General features: G+C 38.3%; 1 protein-coding gene across 1 annotated transcript in view; it reads right to left on the minus strand.

The window, feature by feature from the left end:
* Positions 1 to 18815, minus strand: part of SYNE1 (spectrin repeat containing nuclear envelope protein 1) — a 329785-nt gene that overhangs the window by 131892 nt on the left and 179078 nt on the right. Inside the window, 13 exon segments of the mRNA XM_042795897.1 lie at positions 52 to 204; positions 414 to 569; positions 1178 to 1343; positions 2939 to 3201; positions 4055 to 4273; positions 5271 to 5415; positions 6174 to 6511; positions 6899 to 9059; positions 9826 to 10091; positions 11890 to 12066; positions 13548 to 13673; positions 16749 to 16895; positions 17772 to 17948. Coding sequence (XP_042651831.1) covers positions 52 to 204; positions 414 to 569; positions 1178 to 1343; positions 2939 to 3201; positions 4055 to 4273; positions 5271 to 5415; positions 6174 to 6511; positions 6899 to 9059; positions 9826 to 10091; positions 11890 to 12066; positions 13548 to 13673; positions 16749 to 16895; positions 17772 to 17948 — 4494 coding nt within the window.

Here is an 18815-nt window from a genome sequence, read left to right on the forward strand (position 1 = left end):
TTTAATATGAAGAATTCATGCTGTAACCAAATAAGGGAAGCCTTGTCTTACCTTTTGTTCAAGTTTAGCTTGTGCTATATCATTTGTTTTCTTTTTCAGTTTGGAAAGAATGACATTTAGTTCATTTGCTATGCCTTGTATTTTCTGACCAAACTCTTGATTCAGTGTTTTGATCTGCTGAGTTTCTCTTTCTTTGGTTTGAATCTGTGAACAATAAGAAATAAATTCAGTAACCAAAAATCTTTCTTTCTGAAAGGAAATTAACTTTCATTTAACTTACTTTAATTTAAAGGAAGAATGTAATAAAACTATTCTACGTTGTCATTGACCACACTTGGATACTGTATTTCACTAAGTTATAAAGTCTAAAGAAGGGCTATAGATCTGTAATGCATTTATCTACTATGGTTTACCTGTTCCTGTACAGTTACAAGGGCCAGCCCAACGTCTGCTAAATGAAGAGAGAGTTCAGAAGGCAAAATGGTATAAAGTCCCAAGTATTTATTCTGTTGTTGTTCAGCCATTTTTTCAACAGCTTGGCGATGAGTAGTTACTTCACCAAGGAGAGACTAATGACAGAAAAACAGTATGGTTAAGAACAATGGGAAAAACATATCTGTGTAAACTTAAATGCAGACATTATGTGCAGCTTGCAACAAAGCTAATTGGTTTCAAATTTTTAATTAGTTCATTAAAAAGAATTTTATCTTGGGATTCCCTGGATTCTCATTTATGACTCTCCAGTTCACTGTTCCTGTGTGACCACATGTATATAGAAAATCTTAAGTTTTCAGCACCTCCAGTGAAACAAGTTTACTCTATTTTGTTGCTTACCTCCCTGCCCCAAACTGCCAAGATAGAAAAGAAATGTCACATTCTGTCCATTCACATTCTATAGTTCCCCCATATTTTAGATGAGGATAAAAATTAAAAAACAGTATGCTAGTACGTAAAATTGCATAAATGCAAATACTTAAATGTATCTTAAATCTCTTCAAAATAAGGTATTGCTGCCCATCAGCTACTTCATGCTTTATGAATTTGTCTAGAAGCTTGCTCAAAAACTCATGGATATTGTCTAGTTTGAATTCATGGTGATTTTGAACTGATTAACACTCACTAGCAGATTACAAAGAAGATAAGTACTGTAACTTAGAAATTGACAAATGTGATATACCTGCAACTCCTGAAGCTGAGTATCCACTTCTACATCAGGACTTAATAAATATTCTTTTGTTTCCTGGATCCAGGACTTTACAATATTAATCTCTCCTTCAACCTCCTCACGCTCCTTCAGCTCCTGTTTCACCATCTTCACACCTTTTTTCACTTTCTGTTGCATACTTCAGAAACAAAGAAAGAATATCTATTTGTGAAGAATTAAGCAATGTCTAAAAAAAATAATAATAAAGATTGATAGCCTCACACCCAGACTAATAAAAAGTGGGTCAGTTTTGCAACAGACTACTAAAGCAGCATACTTAAATTTCTCATGTTCATTCTTCCGTTCATTCCTTTTAATTAGTAGGTTTATGTATTTTGACATTGAGCACAGCACATGATTCTTTTGAAGAAATGTAAATGTTTACAATGCAGATACCTACATCTGAAGTCATCACCACAGACTGCCCTCATTGTCAGTGGAGGAAGCAGGCAATTCTAGGGCATGATTTATAATGATTCATCACCATTCTAAAAGAAACTTCTAAAATAGGTCAGAAAAACTGCATCTTAGACCTGTCTATTTCTCTCCATTAATTAGTGAGTGAGAATTAACCAGTTCAGATGTGGATATCTATCCTCTAAAATAACGTGAGATAAATTCCATCCCTATTGATGGGATGTGCATTGGCAAATACCTACGATAAGGCATGGATCAAGCATCTGAACATCATTTTTGATCCACGCACCTGTCTCCACATTTCCACTAAGACAGAATTTCTGCACCTTCCTCAAGAATTTGGATCTTCTTAAAAAATAGAATCTTTTTTGAGATGACAGTTCTGTGACAGATCTACAGGTCTACTTGTAGCTCTAATGTACATGGCATGAATCTTACTTTGATATTCCCATATTTGATTTATGTTTGTATAATCTTTCATAGCTGTATCATGCCTTATTTACATGAGCATATCATCACAGACCCTCTTAGAAACCAATTCTAATGGGAGAATGGAATTACAGAAGTGCTAATATCTACACATTTTCTACAGAGATTGCTATTCAACTGTAATTAGTTATGCATGCACACAGTGAACTTTGCACAGGCTAGCTGCAGGGTTTACAGTTTTTTCATTCTCTGTCTCTCCCTCTTCCCACTGTGGCAATCCAGTTAATAGCATCTTAGTCAAGTTATGAAGTGGATATGAGTCCTGAAACTTAGCCATAAAACTTTCCATTTTATATATGACCGGGAAACATTTTAGATTTAGATAAACATTTATATAACCACAGGGTGAAATGTTAATGTTCCATTTGCATATGCACTAAATTCCCCTGTAAATTTCATAGGATACCTAATTTTGATACCTAAGTGCTTCCAACAGGGGAAACAAAGCAATAAACTAATCTAAACTTAGGATACAAAAAGATAAAAGGTCACTGTTAATAGTGAGATGCAATGGAAGTGTTGAAAATCAGTTATAACTTTAATGTAGTTTATACAGTTCTTACATAAGTTATTATGCAAGGCAAGAAGTACATATTCTAAAATGCATACTGCTGCTGATGGAAATAAACGATGGTAAAACTGGTAAAAATGTATTTCAAAATTAATTAAAGATAATTTAAAATTAAACTGATGTTTATTTTAAATATAATAACTAATATTTATTTTAAGCATGGTAATTGTTAATGATAACAAAAATGATACGTGAACTCCTATTAATGAATTATGAGGTACCATTTTTCTAGTGAATCTTTGAAAATATTGTCTTACCTGTGGCATCGATCTTGCATTGCTTTGATTTCTTGCATGACTGGTAGCTCCTCCTGAGACACAGGCTTTATTTGTACATCCTGAAGCATGGTGACAGCATGCTGTTTGAGCAGGCCCAATGATGACAGCTGATGATCCACCTCCAGAAGGAAATTGCTGTGGTAATCCAGGAGTTCCAGGAGCTCTGTCTTGGATGCCTTTTCTACTGAGCTTTCTGGTAAGCGACCTTGTAGCTGATCTATTGCTATGGTGGCTTTCTCAATCTATTGAAAGAGATACAGTCTTGGCAGTAATGTAACTAAAAAGAAGCTAGTACAACTGATATCAAAATGTGCCAAAATAGAGTGCTGTACATTTAGATGCTGTAAAACAGTTGTGGTATAGGGCTTGTGCAGCAGTGTCTGTAGCAGACATAAATCTATGCTCTAATGTGCTAGATCTAGCTAGCTAGTCCTAGCTCTTCACAGTGGACTAGGACTTGCCAAGGGACATTTTTGTCAAGTGATGAGTGGCTTCTCATATTATTTTAGCATTTATTACCTTTATTGCCATAGGACCTAGAGGTCTACCCAGAGCAGGCCCATATTTGGCACAAGTCAGACATTTAACAAAAAGATTATCCACATTCCCAGAGAACCTACAATCTGAGCATAAAATAATGAACGATGACAGATAAAAAGTTAGGCAGGATACAAGGAAAAAAAAAAAAAAGACACATGATCCATGAGCACTGACAGGCAATATTATCACTGTATAAACTTAGAAATAGCAACTTCATACTCTTCAGGGAGGGTGTAAAAAAAGGGAAAAAAAAAGATGTTGACTTAATCTAGAATAGACCATCTGGGGAAGGGAAAAATAGATAAGAAGATTCTGAAGAACTGTCAGAAACCAAAACAACTTTGTATATACTACACATGTATGTATATAGAAGAACAGTGCAGGCAGTGGTTCTAAACCTAGGTCTTCCATAGCTCTTTTCTTCTATGACCTGAGAAAAATTACTGTTATTCCTGCTATAAGCCTTCTCTACCAAAAGATGATTAATAAAGCAGTATAATGAGTGAAAACCTATGTACAGTTAACAAAGGAGGATTTACCAAGACCAGGACTTACTTCATCATCAAAGCCCTTCCATTCCTGCACTGCATCTTCCAAAATTTTCTCTTGTTCTTGGGCTACATTCCGGAGCCGTGTCCAGCGCTGCCAAACTGTTATCATGGATCTACTTATAGTTGCCTTACTGGCATCATTGCTAACTTTCTCCAGCTGTGAAGCCTTTTCTTCTAGGGCTGTGATCTTCTCATGGAAAGAATTCACTACTGACACAAGAGTCTGAAAAAGCAAAACCAAACATTTTTTCTTTTTTACAACAAACTCATACCTATTCAACACAGTCGCAGGCAGATGAGCCACTTCCATCCACTGCGAACAAAGAGGAGGTACTCTATGTTGAGTGAGGTGTTTAGGTCTCATTTTAGTTTTCTTATGCAATATATCAGCTACAGATACTTGAAGGACCTGGTCCAAAGTGCAACTTTCTGGAAGCAGCAGAAATCTGTGTAATCAGATTTTCGCTTTCTTGCTAGCCCCTCAAAAGTTAAGGAAATGAGTATTCAGGAGCCTTCTCATAGCAAAGACTGACTTCTATTACAGTCTAAAAATGAAAGAAACAATTCAGGTGTTTAAGCATACATTTATGTCACGTTTATCTTTAATGCCATTTTAGAAGTCCAAAGGTATCAGGATATTCTCATGAAGCTGACAGACATGACATTACTCTTAGGGGAGATTTCTGCTTTCAGAGAGACACAGTGGAGACCAGGCAGCATTCTGAAGTATTACTAACAGCCTACATTAAGGCAACTGATTAGCACCCTAAATACTAGAGGAGAAAGTAATTCTTTTAAGTTATATTTATTTTTCTTAGACTAAAGAATTAATATTAAACCCCAACCCTTCCTGTCCTAGTAGAACTATTCCAGGTCAGTCAAGGTAGATGGACATTTCTATTGATCTCAATTTCTTGTAGGGTACACAGTTTTGGGGCTTATGCACCCAAGGCTTTTAGGAACCTCCTGGTTCCTTCCAGTTCTTTACAGTCATAGACAGACATTAAGCTGAAAAGCAATTAAAAGTATTTGTCTCAGTCATCCCACAAATAAAATGTGTGTTCTGCACAACACAAAACACCACTTGTGCTATGACACACTTAAGCGCTACAGGAAAAGGTCTAAAAACTCAAATTCAGGTTGTAACAGGTAGGGACCTACATAATATACATTGATTTTCACTGAAGGAAAAGGATTTCATATAATTTTCAGTACCTTACCTTATGTGTTAGCAATTTCTCTTCTGCTTCATGAGAAGAAGCAGCTTTAGCTACTGAGAATTCAGATAATTTTTTCTCAGCCTCATTCATCACTTCAATAACTTTCTGTCTTGTTGTCTGGTACTCCTGCCACTCAGAAACACACCTTAAACAAATACAGTTCCAGAGAGAACGATTTAATGCAATATAAAACCATTTGAAAATCAGGAATATTGTTACATCTAGTTTTCAATGTAACTTCTCAGTTTTGCGGTTACATGGTATTTTCTAAGAAAAAGAAAGAACATTGGGAAAGAGCATACATAGAAGAATATGCTCCTGATTTTCAGCTGTGCCTTACAGACACAGCTGGGCATTTAACAGCCTTTGTTTGACTTTTCCTCAATGATTTTGCCTAGGTTGTGTTTTAAACCCATCCAAACTTTTGGAATCCAGAACATTCAGGAATAATAAGTAGCATAGTTATACTGGCTAAAAGGGTATTTCCTTTTAGTTAAAAATGTCTGCTTCAGTTTCATTTGTTCCTGCGTAGGTCTTGTGCCAGGTCAAATAAGGAACAGCCATTCCCTACTCTTCTTGGTGCTGTTCCAAGCTTCATATAATTTTATCATTGCTTCCTCAGGATCACACACACATCTAGTCAGTCAGTGGCAGAGGAGAAAACAGAATCCAAGATCTCTGAATTGCAATATCCATTTCTGTCATCAGTAGCACAAACATTTTACAAAGCTCCAAGTAATGTTGTGATCTCTTTCTTTCATCACCAACAAGGTGATCTTAAAATGAAATAAGTAATAATAATAATAATAATAATAATAATAATAATAATAATAATAATAATAATAATAATAATAATAATAATAATAATAATAATAATAATAATAATAATAAATATTGATATACCTTTGCAACTGCTCTTGCTGGGTTTTGGCTTCTTGCTTTGTCCCCTTGGCCTTTTCCTCCAATGCAGCTACATTCTGCATCAGCTGCTCTCTTGCTGTAGCTTGGATAAAGGGCTCTATCTCAGACATAAGGTCCTGTAACTCCTTCAAATGATTACTGAGCTGACTTTCTGTGCTGAAAAACTCAATGTGGTTCCTTAGGTTTTCCTCAGAGTTCTCAACATCAAGACCATTTCTTGCTAAATGTAGAAATTCCTGAGCATCTTCAAGCCAGTCATTTGCTACCTGCATCACTTGGTAGTATCTTTGGCAGAGGCTGTATAATTTATTCAAGGTAGACTGAAATAAAAGGGAAAATTATATAGAGGGTCACAGACATAGAATTCACAGCAGCAACAAAATTATCCTCTGCTGAGAGTCTGGATTTTGCCTATGCTTGCTTTTTTTTCCCTTTACTATACCTAAAATACAGGTCCAGAGAGACCACATGGAGGTAGGTTTTGAGTGAGTTTGCACTTTTACATGCAGGTATAAATGCATATTAAGGAAGCCTTTTCCCTCTCCCTTGCCCCAAGTCATTCACAGCAACAGGCCACAACCTAAGTCATTAAAAAAAACAAACAACAGGATTACTAATCTTTTAATGATGATTATAAACATCAAGCAAGAGAGCCATCTTTTTCAGCTTTATGAGCAAGAAACTAATGACACTTAGGATGCACTAACCTGTCTCTCGTGTATAGCTTCTTGAACTTCACTGTCTAGTTCTGTCAGCTCAGCAAGGGTGTTTTCCAAGTCAGCGGGTATCAGCTCATTTGCTTTCATATATCTCTCTTTCTCTTTATTGCTCAGTGCATTCATTATTCTCAGGCTTGACTGCACTTCCTCCTGGTGTATCTGAACCTTTCGGATTTCTTCTTGGATGCTCTGCAGTTTGAGGTCCAAACATAATGTTCCATTGAGTTCTGTTTTCACCCATCTCAACCAATCGAGTGAGCGACAGATTTCTGTTTGGAAGTCTATGCTTTGCACAAGTCTGTTCTCGCACTCCATCACGGTGTCACCAATAGCAGCATGCAAAGACTTCAGTTTCTCTTGCCAAGACTGGACTTGGTGATCTGTTGTCTCACATGCAGAGGAGTCAAGCTGAGGAGAAAGGGCTTCTAGATGTTCAGTTATTCGCTTCAGAAGACTCCCCGAGTCTTGCAAGCTGCCCACCAGAGAATGGTATCTTTTCAACTTTTCTTCTATTGGGAGTGTTTCTTCATTTACCTTAATCTGCTCCTTCTTCACTGCCTCTAGTTGTGCCTCAAACTGCATACACATTTTCTCATGCTCCTGGCATGCTTCTATTGTGTCTTCCAACAGGTTGACTTTCTGTTCTATTTGCCTCTTCAACTTGTTATATAGTGTGACAAGTTTTAACATCTCATCTGGTTGCCATGGTTGCCCAGTGCTTCGAAAGGCCTCCTTCTTCTGGTTTAGTTCATCCACTGCTGTACCAAGACTCACTACTTCACCTAAGAGGTCTCTGTAGGCCTGCTGGAGTGACACAGCTGCTTTGGCTGAAACAGTAGCTGGAGCTTTGTCCATGTTAATAAACTGATCTTCTAGCTCAGTCAGTGCTTTACTTGTCAACTCAATTAAAGAGGCATACTCTTTTCTTGCATAAATTGCTTCCTGAACCTTATATAATTTTTCTTTTGCCAGAGCAATGATAATATTGAATTGCTGAGGAAGAATGTTAAGTTTTTCATCCAGATAAGAATGATCCACTTCATTAAGTGATGGTAGGATTTCTTGGCCATCTCTTTGCAGTGCAAGTAACAGATTTTCATATTCTGGAGATTGCTCAAGAATCTGTTGATATTTTGCCAACTGGCTGTATAGTTCAGAGTTAGAATTCATTACATTGACTTCTGGGAATGTGACAATATCAGCTTGTTTTAGCCAATGGCAAGCTTTATCCAAGTCTTCTTTGAAATATTTCCTGGAAACTATATTCTTCTCCAGTTCTAGCAATCTCTGGTTACACTTTTGTAAAACAGTGTCATACACATTCTGTAGTTCTTGCAGTTTACCTAATGCTTCACTCTTTTCTTGTTCTGTTGCTTCTTTCATTAAATCCCTTCCTTGAGCCCACAACCCCGTGACTTCATTTTGATAGGCTTTCAGGTTAGCCTGGGCATTCTTACAAGTCCTTATTTGTTTGTTCACATCTTCTGGCAACAGACAAATGTGTTCTGGAAATGTTACCTTCTTCTCATGCTGGTGAATTTGGTTTGTAGCCTGAAAGACTGCCATGAGAAACTGTGTCTTTTCAGACAGTGCTTTATTCAGGTGCTTTCTCCTCTGGCCAACCAGATCACTAAGACAATCTACATGGTGCTGTGCATCAGAAAGTGCTTTCTGCAGCTCCTGCCTTTCATTGAGCCCTAGGTTGATCATCACCCTATCAGCATCCTTCACAAGCATCTTCAGAACAAGTTGTTTGGCTTCAAGCTCACTGCAAATGGTAAGATGATCCATGAGAAGACTCTGAGCCAAATCTGGAGGAGGGCTCTGCTTAAGAGCCTCTGACATACTAGGCTGCTGCTCTTCTGCCCATTCCATTAGTTCCTGAAATTTGGAATGTACCAAACTGAGCTCTTCTAAGGTTGAAACAGAAACTTGAATTTTCCTTTTGACAAAGTCCTCCAGCTGAGTCCAGCGTTGCTCAAAGTGACCAAATTGCTCCTTTACTAATTCTTTGTCATCAAGATTCAGATGTTCTACCATCTTCTGTTTCTGATCTTTCAAATCTTCCAGAGCAAATTTTCTTTCTTCTAGTGCCAGTGCCAATTTTTGCAAAGCTTCAAGGTGCACATTTGTACTTTCAGCATCAGATCTGTTATCAAAATGGACAGGACAGAAATGAATTATTAGATCCTATCTCAGGACAGACTTTAAAAGAGGTCAGGATGAATTATAAGTCCTTTATATACTGAAATCAATATGATATAAATACCTACAGTTTTCAGACTCTTTTGGAGGTACCAGTCTTGAATATTAATTAAAAAGTTTAACATTTTTATTCCTTTCATCTGCAATACGGTCATCAGGCTAACCACATAAATTAACATGAATACTACAGAGCATACTGGTTATATTGCACATACGAACAACAAGTACTGAGGTTGAAGTGAATCTTGTTTCATGACAGTGGTAGCAGCAGTAATAGACTCACAATTTTATACACAGATGGTGTGTTTAAGTTATACAAAGCAGCTGCAATCATTCAGCAACAGCAACTATGCTTTAATATAATAGTCTAATAGATAAAACACAATATCACAATGAAAAACACACATGAAACACAGTAAACACAAATGAAAGACTTCAAACAAAATAGTCAAAACTCCTGAAGTATCAGAAAACGCTATACACTGAGATGGGATCAATGAGTATTTGCCTTAAAGACAAACACTGAAGATCTGGCTTCTCAATCTCTCTTTATTTCAATACAAGTAATTGTCGTATGATTAATAAGGGAGACTTGCTTTTAATTAAGCATGGAAAAAGGAATTTTAGTGGATCCAATAGAGAGACTGTGTAAACAGCTCTTTCAGTGTAAATGTACTAAGTCAGCTTTGTGCATACTACTCCTTTTTTACCTAGCCAGGTTGTCCCATTCTTTTGTGAGCTTTTCCAAGAAAACTTCAACTACATTCATGCGATCATGGTAATCCCTTGTCCTCTGCAGATCTTCCTCCCTCTGTATAAGCAAACTGTGTGCCTGAAGGCAGAGGTCCAGCCACTGGTTGCTCAGTTCTCCTATTTCTTTGTGTTCAGGTGATTCCTGTCCTTGGGTTAATTTGTTCATCTTCTCAGTCACAGAAGTAAGAGCTGACTGCTTAGACTGCAACTTCTGACTGAATTCCTGAAAAAGATACAAATTAAAATCAATATGGTGACACCTACTCAAATTTATAAGATGTAATTTAAACAAAAAATCTGAAATAAATAAATTGTTTAAGGAATAATTATCTGCCCAGGCAAATGCTGTGCAGATGTAAACTGGAAGAAGTGCCCTCTCCTCTCCCCTAAACTTCCTCCCCATCTTTTCAGTTGGACAGGTTCATTATAAATGTGAAAGCAAACAGAGCAGTTTCCAAATGCCAGTGATAAACAGAAATCACAATCAAGTCACATCTTGTTGTCCAGGCTTCTGGACTAGTACAGCTCCCACCATACACTAAAACTTGCAAGATAATCTGGGTCTCATAAGAATTCATTTTACCAGTACTGTTTCTAGCTCATTTTTTAACTTTTCCTTCTTCATTAGAGACTAAAAATAGGGAGCAGAGCCTGTGAGTCAGCAAGCCCTGACATCCAGACTTTGTTTTGTTCCTACTTCTATAATAGCAACCATGATCACTGCCATTATTGAAACAAAGCCAATTATTATCTAGGTATGATTGCTATTTGAGTTAATAAGCAAATAAGAGCAAATAATGAGCAAATAAGAGTCTATTGGCATACACATTTCTTACTATTAAAAAAATCACAGAGGACCCAAAAGAAGAATACACAATATACTGACAATTAAAACTAACCAAATGTTTTTCAACACTTAAACACTGTCTAGGATAAATATAGTATTCTCCTAAATTCTAGTTTCAATATCTGTAACTAAACAACTATGACCAGCTCTAGCACTTTGCTGGGATGATGCATTTTCACTGAGGACTGGTAGGGGGCCTGAAGAAGAGATGCTACTGCCCAGCTCTGCCCCATTCTTCTTTGTGACTGCTTCAAATCCAGCTAGGCACCTTCCTTTACAAAGGCAAATTCAAGGAAAAAATACACTTTGTGCCCCATCTGACAGCACAGCAAATGCCCTCACTTCATAATAATCCAAAGTTCCTGACTGACATAGTGAAGAAATACAGACTCCTTCTTCCTTGACTCTAATGATAGCTAGTGCAACAGCTTTAACTCCACATTGTGCTGAGGCATCTTCAAGGACTATGATTTTGTTCTAACACCTGTGTAGAACAGACATGAAATGGCAGTGCTGTTTAGTTTTCACCTAACTCCTGGTATATCAGAAAAAGAATACAAGCAAAGTCTAGATCAAAAATGTGAAACCCAAGTATTCCATCATTTAATAAAGAAATAATCTGTTTTCAGTTTTCTTCCTATTACTTTACTTTGTGATGTATGGCCTGAATGCCCATAAAAATACTAACTTCTGTAATGAATGAGTGAAGATCTGAAGGCATTTGTCATTTAGGTCAAGTTAAATTGGTTTTCTACCATACCTATTCTCCAGTAGTTTTCAGAGTCCAGCAACACTGAATAGTTTCCTAGACTAATTCTGAAATAGATCCAAATAATTTAGAAGTATTGAAATCAAAGAACTTAGCAAGCACAAGTTGCAGATCTTATCTTCACAGGTCCACTGTGATGAGCAATTAGCCTATTAAAAGTAAAGGCAAACCAGAACAGTAGGCTGAAAATTCTATACTGTTGAAAAAACAAATCCAGAAAAATAATAAAGTACAGTGTTTTGATTTCCGTCACCTTGTAACATCACTAAGGAAACACTGTCTTTCTGCTCTTGCTTAGAGCATATTAGTAATTGTATGGAATATGTGCATATAACATGAATTATATTATCAGCCACAGGATGAACTTCTTCCTTACCTTCTGTTCTTAATCCAAAGTCTCCTTACCTTAACCTGGAGTACCATATTCTGAGCAATGTTTAGCTCCAACTCTGCCCGTCTCCTTTTCAAATTCTGTAATTGTTGATCTACATCCTGGAAATATATCCAGAGCTCAGCCTTCATTTGTTTGATCTCTTCCCAACCTTGAGCCAAATACTGTGAATGCATTATCTGTTGCTCAATCTAGAAGAAAAAAAAAAATGGAAAGGAGTAGGAATGCCTTAATGTATCTATTTTTGGAGAATGGAGGACGAATACCATTCTTCCTCTGAGCACAGTACTGTACTAAAGAAAAGTTCTGCACTAGATTCTGAAGGGGCTAATGTTATCTGCAAAAGTGTCTTAACCTTCAAAAGTCATAAAAATTAGACCTATCAAAGGAAAGCTGTTAAAAAAAAAAAAATTACCATCCACCCTTGAGAGAAGCAAGTGTATTTACGAGTGTGTGTATTTCAAAGTGTTCTCAGTCTTCTGTTAAGGCCTAAATTAACTGTATAATTTAGTCTATTGCATGCCAAGAATACTGCTGGACTATACACTACTGTACCTTTGCAATAACCAAAGAAAAGCTTAAATTAAACACTTTAATTTGATTTACTTAGCCTACTTATTTTGCCTACATGCCTTTTGTAAAATGCCAATAAGAAAAATGCTTACCAGATCTGAGCCCATCAATCACCTTAAACCAATAGTCACACAGCTTCTTTTGCTCCAAATACAGCAGTGGGGCATCTTTCAGGTTTAGACCCTCAAGCAGGTTAATACATCTCAGCGCTATACTGTCTGTGATTTCTCAAAAATATTTCATTGCTTTATATATAAAAGGAGAATCTATTCTGATGTTTGACATGCTTTTTAGATATTCAATATTTGGACTGCCTTTTTTTTTACGGGTTACTTGGATTTGTACAACTTGCTTCTCTGGTATGGAATGCTGTTACTGTATATATTAGATCTGTACTCTCAATAGAAGTAGTGTCAAAAGTTTGGTGTTGTGTGTATGCGAAACAGTTTTTCATGTTCACAACAAGAACGCTCACAATGTTTCTTTTCTGATAACTTATGCTTATAATTTTATTCTAAAACCAAGCATTAAGCTACTTTAAAACTTAAAATTGAGGTACACTCCTATAAATTCTTATGCTGAAATAGATGTACTCTGATTAATTGAACTATTTTTTATTATTATTATAATTAATATATTAGTATATCCTAATAAGAACATCTTATTAGTTGAAACTGTTGAATAAATAGTAACAGTAAAATATGTCTAAGCTTCAATAAAATAGAGAAGAATAGACTGAACTGTGTTTTATGAAAACAAGTAATTTGGATCAGGTTTTATTCCATAGAATGTTATTTGTGTGGCTTTAGACCAACATCTTGTAACACTGCCTAACTACCTTCAGCAACCTTTGCTGTGTGTCTTTGTATTATTACAAGAATGGCAACGTGTGGATTTAATTAAAAAAACAAAACAAAACAAAACAAAAAACCAATCCCAAAATATTGAAATAGAAAAATATTTATCAAAGAAATACTTAAGATGAAAGTAAGAAGATCTTTCTTTAAACCATTACCCAATATGACCTTTTAAAAAGAGGACAGGTCAAGGCAGTTAAACCTCTAAATAGGATTAAAAGCAGGTTGTAGTTAGCTTGTACCGTTTGTTTTGCTTGTTGAATATCTGTCACTGTACTCTTCACTGTGGCATCTGACAGATCACACATGGAGCACAGAAGATCCAAGTATGTATTGGCCTGCTCCTGAAGAGCCCGGAAATGTTTTACCTGAGGGAAGACAATCCTCAAATAAACTCTGAAACTGTGGAAATAAATCTATTATTTTATTACAATCATGAATGTTAGTATTTTTACTTTAGCTTGCTATTTCCAAAAGATTAAAGGTAGACATACACTATTTTATTAGGTAAGACTGCTCTGTTATAATTATGGAAAAGAGTAACTCTTAAAAACATAATTATCATCCAATTATCAAACTGCTGAGTGACATATGCATTACCTAGTTTATTTCTTTATGAATAAAGCACTGGATAGATACACACAGTTTCAAGAAGTTGACTTACTTTTCCAAGGTGAATGGGAAGCAGGGCTCATCCGATTATTAAAGTGTCATTTCCCATACCTATGAAATTCTCCAGTGTCTGATAGATCACCGGGAATCTGGCCCCGTGGCACAACATGCTTTCCCACACCTTCTGAAACCTTCTCAATGTCCCCAATACCTACGATTGCCAAGACCAGACAACATGACACTGCTGAGGGTTTTTGCCATTAGAGCCCGCCTCTCCCTATGAAGGGTTTCCTCATCCCAAAAGAAAATGATGATGACAGTGTTGACAAGCAAGGTAATAACATACATCTGAGTCCCAGGGAGGAGCAGTGAGTGACCACCTAACACAGGGCCAGTGGTGGGTCCTTGCGGACAAAAAGTTGAACACAACAGCAGCATGTCCTTGCAGAAATCCCAAATTACTGTATTAGCAAGAATGCAGAAAGCAAGATGTGGGAAATTGTTCTCCTGTACTTACACTTGTCAAGCTGTGCCCCTGGTGTATTTGGCCCAGTTTCCCTCTTCCCCCAAAGATGAGATATTGGCAAACTGGTGCTAGTCCAGCAAAGGACTGGGGGGATATGGGGCTGTTTTATGTGGTATTTGGGCACACCTGAAGAAACTGGGTTTGTTCAGCCCGAAGAAGAGAGGCTAATTGCAGTTCCGAGTCCTTGGGGATGGTCAGGGCACCAAAGGGCTCAGCAACCTCTCTCCCCCCTCCTTGGGGTTTGGTTGCCCCTGCTCAGGGCCAGCCCCGACTCACTAGCTGGGACATGTCCAACGGGAAAGCACTCAGAAGCCTTCCCCCTTGCTCCAGAGCTGCAGGTAAGCTCAAGCCCTCACCCACCTATGGAGCTCTCCCGAACTACTCTGCAGGTACATCTGTGCCTGTCTGACCCTCCTGGCCTCGCCGTGCTGCCTTGACCTTGTGCCTCTGTCTGGGACTGGCCTCATCCCTGCAGACCTGCCTGGTGATCACTGGGAGCTGGCTGACACCAGGGGACTCAGCCCTCCTCACCTGTGTGCTGCAGTTCTGCACGTCTTTGGGAAGGTGCTGCCTTGATGGCCCCACTGCCACCCCCCTCCACTCCCTGCCCTTGCAGAGCTGACATCTGTAGTATTTCAAGGTCTCTATTAAGTCACATGGTGGATGAGACACCCCCTGAATTCCAACGTTTTTAGTACCGTACTATTTAATTTGAAAACAAGGTACAAATCCAAAGTAAAATACATTAAGTTACTAAGAAGAATCAAGAAGCAAAGAAACCATTCTTAATGGTTAATGTGGGCTAGAGGCAGTTCTATGCTGTCAGGCTGAAAAATTGTTTTAATTGCCCGATAACAGACTCTATGTCCATGGTACTGTGAAACCAGGTGTCATGGTTTAGGCCTGATTGGCAGCCAACCACAATGCAGCAGCTCTCTCTCCCTTCCCCTCTGGCAATGAGAAGGGACAGAGAGCCAGGCTTGGGGTTCAAGATAGGACTGGGATGGGGAAAAATCCCCCTTTTATGATCATGAGCAAAAGGCAGACTCATTAGGGGAAGAAAAAAAGAACATACATTTATTACAGACACTAACAACACATAACAGAGTAGGACAGTGAAAAGCATTGCCACATCTTGAGAACACCTTCCCCCCACCCTTCCCTTCTTCCCGGGCTCAGCTCTGCTCCCGATATCTCTACCTCCTCCCCCAGTGGCGCAGGGGCAGGGAATGGGGGGTGCAGTCAGTGCTGCCACTTTCTTCATCTTCAGTGAGGGGAGTGTCCGAAACTTGTTCCTCCTGCTCCATCGTGGTCCCCCTCTCACAGGAGACAGTCCTCCACAAACTTTCTCCGACTTGAATTCCTCCCATGGGCCGCAGCGTTCCCCACACTGCTCCGTCATGGGTCACTAACTTCCTCTGACTGGATTCCCTCCCACGGCTGCAGCCCTTCCCAAGCTGCTCCAGTGTGGGACTCCCCCGCATGCTGCAATCCTCCCAGTGCTGAATTACAGCAGCGGGGCTACCTTTTCCCATGAGACCCCGGCCTTCTTCGGGCACAGAACCTTGATCAACCGACCAGGAGCCACAGGCCATAAATCAATATCTGCTCCACCGTAGATCTTCATGGGTGGCAGGGGGGGGCCACCCTGCCGTCTCACCACAGCATACATGGGGGTCTCTCCTCCAGCACACCTCCCCCCCTCCTTTCTTCCTCCGTTCCTCCACTGACCTTGGTGTTCATGCAGCTGCAGCAACTCCTCCTCACAAGTCCCACTGCTCATCACCACGTCCCTTCTTAAATACGTTATCGCAGAGGCGCAGCTGATTGGCTCGATTTTCCAAACAGAAGTGGAGCTGACCGGGAGCTTCGAGAAGCTTCTCACAGGGGGCTGCCCCGATAGCCCCCTCCCCTGCCACCAAAAAACTCCACCACTCACTCAACCCAGGACACCAGGTCTCATACAGGAACATTAATGGACAGATGGGCAACTGGACAAGCAGAAAGACACAACCTCTCTGCTGAAGGTATTTGTGGACTACCTGAGCAGGTCTATTTAATTAGCCAACTTTTTTCAGGTAAGTTATTTCTAAGCATTAAGCAGAGCTGGCAAAAGCCCTGTGTGATTTTTCACTTACGGTTATTTTTCACTCAAGGCATTCCTTTTGGAGATGGGAATAAACAATGAGGCTACACAGCCCTCTGATAAGGTCAGAGTGAGTATCTACTTCCGATTAACATAAAGCTCTTACCTGAACTCACCTTATTAAGGATAACTGAGCATTTTCAAGTGCTGAACTTTTACCTGTTTAACTGCATCTGCCAAGCTGAAAGGTGGCCAGGTAGTTGGCTTTAGCTCTGACTGCACTGTAGACAGCCAAGCCTGGCACTGTTGCAGGGTATCTTGATGATTAACATGCTTCTGGAGTTCATGTTCCAAACTCTGGTACACCTAAAATAAACATTTTGTCAGGTCATTGCATTTTCAAACACCACTACTGGCTCTCTTCTCTCACCTTGAAAACTGCAAATAAACCAGAATTATTAAGACTGTGGTTATTTTAGCCCTCGTACATAAAAGTACCAAGGGTTGAAAACTCCTTAAGCTCTCACTGCTTCTTGACAATTTGTGGATAAGATGGACAATATCTGAGGCATGGCTTCTGGGGAAAAAAAAAAAAAAATATGCAAATGAGGGGAGGAACATTGTCTCTTATTTCTGTGTTCTTGGTTCAACATTTTGCCCTTAATCTAATCTGAGATTTTACCTACCTCTACAAATCTTACTGACTATGAAATCTACTTTTTGGTGTTTTGTGTTTATTTTTTTTTTTTTTTAGACTATGCTGGCTTGATCTCCAAATTGGATTAACAGAATGTCCAGGCTAACTGTTCCTAACTGTATATTCTTGCTTTATGAAGAGAGACAGCATCTCCTACCACATAATTAAGACCCATTATGTATGTATGCAAACTACTGACACTAGAAGTCAAATTTGCTCCCTAGTTTTTGAAGTAGGAATAGTTCTAATTTCTTTGCTGCAGCTGCTCAGAAGCTAGAGTAAAGTGAAGGCAGTGAGGGTGTGGAGAGATTAAGGTAAAAACTGATAGGCATCTAGTTTTGCTAGCTGCAAGGTGACATTTGAATCACAAGGAATTCAACTGTAGCACAGTAGAGATGAAGTGCCCCATTAGTAACCTGTAGGCTCAATTTAAATGGAAACAGTAGAAAAGAGTTTTACACCGTTGAAAGAAAAAAAGTACTTAGAGAAATAATAATGCGTGTTATTCTTAAATGGCATAAAAACATTTTTGAAACAAGACTTACTCTTTGGGCTGTGCTGCATATGGCAGAATAGCTGTCCTTTGTCCCCTGAAGATGGCTTTGTATGTTTTGCTTAAATTTTGCTTGAAGATGTTCTGGGCATCGACTGATCAGGTAATCTCCTTTACTCTTAAGGTTGTTCAAACGATCTTCAAATCCTGCAATTTCTTCCATGATAGCCTAAGAAATAGGTAAAATGCATAAAATGCTTTTGAAGAAATATTTTAAATTTAAAATATGTTCTGCATCACAGCTTTTTAAATTTTTTTTTTTTTTAATTTTCCTCTTTTTTTTTTTTTCCTTAAGCACTCTTTTTTGTCTTCAGATTTGGAAAAAAAGTTTTCAGACAGCATGTATTGTTATTGTCAAGCTATCAGAGTGTATACTCATTGTAAAATCATTGTCAAAAATGTGTACATAGATATCCTAGAGAAACAGCAGTAGCACTGTCATAATATGTAAACACTGTGTGCTCACGCCCCAAGACTACCCTTATCTTTCTTTTGTCGCATGCTCTTCAGGGCTCCACCAACTTCTCTTGTGTCTAGTGATGAGGACTAAATCTGACACTGAATCACATTATTTCATAAGATCTTCCACTGTAGATAGTTCCTTCTATTGACTTTGGTGGAGCCAAATTTGTATCTAAAGAGGTTATTTAAAGAATAACACACTAATCACAATGAGTTAAAAGATTTCAATATTCATCTTTGGAATCTCAGTTTCAGGGGGTGGTAGGGATGGTTAAATTTTGCTTTCTTTTATCTTCTAGAAAGCATTGGCTGTTGATATAGTGAATGCTTATCATTAATAGCAACCATAAAAATACCTTAAATAAAAGCAATAGGGAAAGTGTGACAACACAATAGAGTGGGGAAAAAAAAATATATATATATAGAAAATTTAAAATATTCTTTTGTCCTTAAAACTGCCAGAGCAAAAAATGTCTTTGGAGTAAAGTGTTCCTAATTGCTTTTCATGGTCTATTTCCTAGGACATCTCAGCAAAAATCTGACACAAAGTTCAGAGCAGTGTACAACAAAGCTC

Source organism: Tyto alba, unplaced genomic scaffold (genome assembly GCF_018691265.1).
Source record: "Tyto alba isolate M040663 unplaced genomic scaffold, T.alba_DEE_v4.0 Super-Scaffold_22, whole genome shotgun sequence".
NCBI classification, from domain to species: domain Eukaryota; kingdom Metazoa; phylum Chordata; class Aves; order Strigiformes; family Tytonidae; genus Tyto; species Tyto alba.